A 6,590-nucleotide genomic window follows, 5' to 3' on the forward strand; every position below is an offset into this window, starting at 1 on the left:
TTTGATTAAATAATGGAATATAACATGTTAATTAGTGAATTTTGGAGGTGCTTGTAGGTGAATTTTTGGTACCTTTAGTCAGATCCAGACTAGCTGTTTCCCCTTGTTTTGAGTCTTTATGCTAAGCTAAGCTAATTAGCTGCTGGCTTTAGCATCATATTTACCGTACAGACATAGGAGTGGTATTAATCTTTAAGTCTAACTCTCGGCATGAAAGTGAATACGCATGTTTTCCCAAAATGTCAATATGTTCCTTCAAATTTGTCTTTAAAGGGTAACTTCCCCAATTTCACAGATTAATGTGTGTTTAAAGGTCTTGGGGACTACTACTGCATTGGTGCAAAAATAGGATAAAGCCTTTAGTAGTTCCAGAGATAGCTGCATTTAATCTGATAAACTGCAGCTAGTGATGTCACTCAGTGGCTAAATTGCAATGTGGGTGATGTAGGCACCAGATATTGAACAGGAGAAAAGAATGTGTTCAATAAAAAAGGGTGATATTTCTGGTGCTGTTGTCTCTATTTTGATCATTTGTTTTTAAACAGTGTTACAGGAGTGCCATGCAAAAACCAGTGGACTGCTTTACAAAACCTGGTGCCTACATTATCCACAATGCAACTTAGCCACTGTGTGACATCTCTTGAGACAATTTATCAGATTACGACAGCTTCCTCTGGAGCCACAAAAGGCTTTTTGTTACTTTTTTCACATACGCAGTAGCAGTCCCCAAGACCTTTAAACACGCTTTAATGTGTAAAATAGTTGGAGTTACCCTTTAATTTATGCTGTCGGCTCTACGAACACCCCTTTTGATTTGGGGTGCTCAAAGCTCAAATATCTCAAAGCCTGAGAAAGTAAAAGCAAATGAGTGAGAACATTTTTGTCTGGTAACACGAGTCAGCTGACCCTTTCATGCAATGATGTTTCTTTATCCTGCTGCACTCGTTAACAGAACTTCTTTTTCACATTATTCTCAATTGGACGATCATCCAGTGGCATAATCTGGAGTTTGCCAGAGTTTTAAGTGCTTAGATTGGCTTGAGTAGGTCAAAATTGCTCAATCTTCATTTTTCCACGGTTGTGTAGCAACTGCATGACGCATAAACAGTGTCCGTGCTGTGGTCTTGAAAACAGGAGACGTAGTCAGTGTAGTATTCAGTGCGTCAATATGTATTTTTCAACATATATTTATAGGATATTTAGATTATTTTCATTGTGCACAGGCCATTACAGACAAATAGAATTCATGTCGAACATATTTACATATATTACTCCTATATACAGATATTTAACTGCATGTTATGTACAAATATACAACACACTCATGTCTTGATGCAATACACATGGGGTTCACACGGTGGTCTGGCAACCCTCACGCTGCCTCACATTAATGTGCAGAAAATTGTTTTTGTCTGGAGCGTAAATCCAGCCAAAAAACAGCAGACCCCCCCCTTCAGCGGTGCAGGATGTCAGAAAAAAATCAGGAAGCGTCTTGACGCAGCGTGGGTGGAATGTGTGAGCTTCTCCACAACATTTTGTGAAAGCGATGGGAGGAGAGTGTGGGTCCGTAGGTAGACTCCCCCAGCTGTGGCCAATCTCACCTCATCGAGACCCCTGCCCACCCCCCACACTGTGCGTGCCTGTGTCATGTGTGTGTGGGTGAGCGTCCTACTATTTACAAGGGAATCCCATCTGCCTCTGCTGAACAGAAATTAAATCCACCCTTTAGGGATCCACACAGAGGGCTGCCTGCTGCTACATGAAGTAATTACAAAAATGTGGATGCATGCAAGGGCTCGAGTGATAGATGAAGACTAAACACCACATCCATTATTTTTCTTTTTTGTGAGGGGGTCAAAGGAATACATGAGCCAATAGAATCTGGTTTTGAGAAAAACAACAAAGCGAAAGCACAAAGGATGAGGCGGCTGCTTCTGTTACTTAGAGACGTGCGGTCTGGAAGAGATGTTGTCCCCACCGCACACCCCCTGGCTGTTACGTACGTCTTGTCTTTGTAAACACTCTAACAGGAGAGTGTGTTTTGGGGCACTGTGGGGAGACATAACCACCAGCAAAAGCATCCGTATTCCAGGAAAAGTGCTTTTCTATCGAAAACATTGAAAAGAATCACGTTGTGACTCCAAAAAAATCAGCTTGACCACTTGAGGCTGTTGAATTTTCAAGTTAAGTCAACAAAATGATGAAAAATATAACTGTCAGCATGTAGTGCTTTTACAAACAGCTGCAGAGATATGAAAATATGAATGATTTTAAGTCGATCTTTGCAATTTAATTTCCTTTCCCGATGTTTTTCTAATATTCTTGCTGCGGTTATGTGAAAAGGAACATATCTGCACACAAAATCCAGCGAGAAGACTCACATAATCTGTCCATATTTTCTGTCCTTGTTGTAAATTCTCATCCTACAGCATATTTCTTCACTTTATTTCCTGTTTTCCAGTCAAATAGCTTGATTTGCTTTACAGTTTTGGAGTCTGGGGGCATTTCAATCACTGTCTACTCATGCCCAAAGATAAGATGGGTTGATACTGTGAGCTGTGTACCTTGATGCCAGACATTTTTTAAATTCCCACCCCAGTAAACAGAATTGCCTAGCTATGATTTTCCTCCTGCTGAATGGAGGACTTGGGAGAATTGTCCAGCTCTCTCCAGTTTGCAGAACTGCCCGTGGGGCTCCGATTGGTCATCTTAGTCAGCAGTGTTGTTCTGCGGATACTGCTGTCCGAGTCCTCCTTCTTGAATTCAGTGTTCAGTCTGAGGCAGCACGAGAAGCAGTGCACGAAATCCTGGAGGAGGTGACCGCTGAAGATCATGTATATCCACGGGTTACAGCAGCTGTTGAGACTGGCAAGGAGTGCAGACAGAGTCACTGCTGTGTTCTCAGAATCTAGAGAACAGAGAGAGGGAAGAGGAAAAGGATGATTAATCCGCAAAACATCTGGGGCAGGCTTGGTTGCAGAAGCGCGCGTCTAAGTCAATTCATGTGGCGTTAAAATGTAAAGCCTGGTTAGTCCTCAAAGTGGAGAAAATCTGTGAGTTTCTGTTACAGATCAAATTTATTTCAAGACTTTTTGAAACAAGTTTAATTTTCTTGATATTAGTGAAGGAATCTGTCTGGTGTGCATGTTGATTCTGAGCCACAAAAGCTCATGAAGCAAAGAAAATGTGTAGAAAGTATAACTTTATCACCCACTTGCAGTAGTTTTGTTTCAAGATAAAACTTTTTAGACAGAATATATGATTAAACGTGTTTTAAAGTGAAGGCTGGTGGTGGATCCAAGAGCCCACATCTGAGGAGGGAATTCTGAAAAGAGGGAAGGTTTACAGTGCTGTACTCAGTTATTTCATGTAAATGAGGTGTTTTGTAAACAGAAGTTCAGTTCAAGAATGTTTCTTTTTGTGGTATTAATTTTTTGTTTTATTTTTTTAACACTATTTACGCATGTATTTGATTATATATGCCATATAAATCCGTGCGTAAAAGCTGTGCGCACTTGGACTTTTGTTTACGCACGGTGAGCTGTTTTGGTAATTGGCAGTTTTCTCTGTGCTGTCATTTGTTTGGGCTTTTATATCATCACTCCAAAACCTGTTAGAGTTTTAATTTCAGTAATGATTGACACATTCGTTGCTTAATTTATTCAGCACTCACCAGCCCACTGGAAGTTTTCATCCCACACCGACCACATCTGCACGATGAAGAACGGCGCCCAGCAGATAATGTACGCCAAAACTATCACGAAAGTCATTTTAACAGTCCTCAGCTTGGCTCTGGATATCGTTGTAACGCTGCTCACTGAATTCTTCCCAATTATCGCGTTCTTGCTCGCAGCACCATCCGTCGTTTTCCTTTTCTTGTATTTGATGTTTTTCCATATGCTGTGGCAGATGAACCCGTAGCACAGCATGAGAATGACCACGGGCACGAGGAAGATGCCCACGGTTATCCAGGTGATGTACGCCCTGGCGCCCCATGGCTCGATAAAGTAAGCCCAGCAGTCGTAAACGTCCGAGCCGTTCTTGATCTCGCTTAGGGAGAAGATGAAGTACTGCGGGGTGCTGAGCACCAGGCTGCACATCCACGTTGAGATGATCATGATGTAGGAGCGCTGGGTGGGCTGCTGCAGGGTTTTCAGGGGGTGGCAGATGGCAATGTAACGGTCCAGGGTCATCATCACCATCATGTAGGTGGACGCGAACATCCCCATCACCTGCAGGTGCTTCACTATCCTGCAGAGAAAGTCCGGACCGTAGAAGCGGAAGGTGATCTCCCAGCAGAGCTGCGGCAGCACCTGGAAGAAGGCGACCACCAGGTCAGCCAGGCAGAGGTGTTTAATGAAAAGGTGCATCCGCGACATCTTCTTCTTCGTGTTGTACATTGCCAGCAGGACGCTCACGTTCCCGACCACAGCGACCACGAAAGTGATGCTCAGGACCATGATCTCGATTTGGGCTACCTCCTCGTTCCGCGCAAAAGGATCGGATCCATTCAGGTGGACGCTGTCGTTTCCAGGCGTTCCCATCGTAAAGTCATCGGTGGGACTGAAGCCCAGAGTCTGGTTCCCTCCGCTCAGGACAAGCGCATAGTCAGGAGTGTGCATGGCACTGCCCCTCTGTGCGCCCGAGCAGATACAGTGCCAGAGGGGCTGCGAAGTGCTTCTCCAATCCGTATATGGAGCTACCTGGTGCTCACAGAGGGGAACACGTTGCTCTCTGACTTGTGGCGGCCGTCGAGGCTTTTTAAACTCGAATCAGATTTCAGACAGCGTGTGCGTAAAGCGGGTACACTGTAAAAAAAGTCAAGTTATTTGGTGTCGTGATGAGTCCTAAAACAAGCTCTTTCTTAAACATGATCTTTTATTGAACGTTTTGATTAAGTTATTTATGATTCCCACTGCAAATTAATTATTTTCTTGAAATTCAATTTAGAGCCTTTTTGAATGAAAAACATGTAAAAAGAAAGAAAGAAAGAAAGAAAGAAAGAAAAAATGTACTAAAAAGAAGTACTTCAGTGACTGGCAGTGATGCTTTATTCTTTCTGTTTTTCTTTTTTCTTGCGCTGGGAATTTTTGAAAATTCATTGTGACGGATAAGTTGAGAATTTTTTGCAGTGCGCAGCTCAGCCCTCCCCATGGTGCGCACAACATCCACATCAGCACAGTTCCTCTCGCTCTCTGCGTGGGCCAGATGTTTACGGAGCAGTTTTTGTGAGCAACAAGTCACACAAAACACAACTGTGAAATTCCAAGGGAGTAAGTTGAGTAACACGCAGTTAAAATAAATATTTGAAGTGTTAAGAGAAAGTCAGGCTGTACAGTTTCCAGGGTAATTATTTAAGAATGACACATTTCCTGGTGCCTTTGAGTTGAAGCATCTATTTCTATAAGGTAAACATAATCTCTACTGACACATTCAACATTTCTAAGGAGGCTCTTGACTTGTGATTCTGCATTTCCTGAAATAGTCGTGCATTGACCAATAAACTGGAATGTTGTTTGTGTTCACCTCTGCAGAGCACGACCTTGTGCAGTGATGAACTGTTTAAAATTGTTTATCTTAAGTGGCTTGCACACAGAAGTGCCAAGTTTCCTCCTTAAAGTCACATTTCAAACTGCAAGAAACTGTTTTTTATTATTAATAATCTTCACATGAAGTGTTTGTTTGCGCTATGTGTGTTTGGTTGGTTTTTACACACATTCATTCATCCATCCTGTCTGTATAACAAGCTGCCTTTCAGCATACAGAGACCATTTTTTTAAAGACTTTTAAGAAGTCCTAAATTTAAATGACAAGATAGTCTTGGTTGCCAGATAGCTGGAAATGTATCGTCCAGGTTTTGAGACCGCCACCTTTCCTTAAAAAATGCAGGTAAGCAGAATTTGGTTTGTGGTTTCACAGCAGTGCAAAAAATATTCCACAGTCTGTTCAGATTTCTTTCTGAAAACAAAGTCTTGGTTACTTTGGATAATCTGCAGACCTCACATCCAACAGTTTTCACTGGAACTAATTGAACCTAGAGACCCTCTGAAAACTGTTTACGCTGCGTTTGAAGGAATATCCACTATCACTGGGACACTGTTATTTTTATTTAATTTTTTAAATTGCTTTGAACACCACAAACACAATTCTACTCACATTCAGTTAATTAGTGTGGAAGCAGAACTGTATCTCCATGGCTGAATCATATCTGAAGAAGAAAGTGAGATAATCATTTCTAGTAATTTATCATCCCTCCATGAAGCCCTTTAAAGATCTGCACCAGACACGTTTTAAAACATATATATGAATACTTTGCTTTTAAATAACTACTGTCTGATTAGTTATTTCCACAAAAAGTTCAATTTACTAGAAATATTATTTTTTACTGCAAAAGTTTGCTAAGAAAATATCTCAAATACCCTTCATCCACACCCAGCTATGTTCTAATTATGTGTTCATTTGAATTAATTCCAAACTGCATGTTATTCATCTATTAATCATATAAAAGTGGATGTTACACTATTTTCATAATTGAACTGTCAGTGTTCAGTTTGGTTTGACTTCCTACTCATACCACACTACAACAGTTA

At 41.5% G+C, this 6,590-nt stretch overlaps 1 protein-coding gene across 1 annotated transcript; it reads right to left on the minus strand.

The window, feature by feature from the left end:
- Positions 1-1,177: 1,177 nt before the first annotated feature.
- On the minus strand, positions 1,178-4,703 carry avpr1aa (arginine vasopressin receptor 1Aa). The gene is made up of 2 exons (XM_084364753.1): positions 3,674-4,703; positions 1,178-2,908 (listed from the first exon to the last, which is right to left on the minus strand). The coding sequence occupies exons 1-2, from the start codon at positions 4,620-4,622 to the stop codon at positions 2,613-2,615; spliced, it is 1,245 nt and encodes a 414-aa protein (XP_084220879.1). The 5' UTR covers positions 4,623-4,703; the 3' UTR covers positions 1,178-2,612.
- Positions 4,704-6,590: the final 1,887 nt, after the last annotated feature.

This window comes from Pagrus pagrus (assembly GCF_965226575.1).
Source record: "Pagrus pagrus genome assembly, chromosome: 10".
NCBI classification, from domain to species: Eukaryota; Metazoa; Chordata; class Actinopteri; order Spariformes; family Sparidae; genus Pagrus; species Pagrus pagrus.

Coding starts and splice junctions, on each gene's coding strand:
- avpr1aa (XM_084364753.1), bottom strand. CDS start 4,622: ATGCACACTCCTGACTATGCGCTTGTCCTGAGCGGAGGGAACCAGACT. Junction 2,909..3,673: donor TGAAAACTTCCAGTGGGCTG/GTGAGTGCTGAA, acceptor TCTGTTCTCTAG/ATTCTGAGAACACAGCAGTG.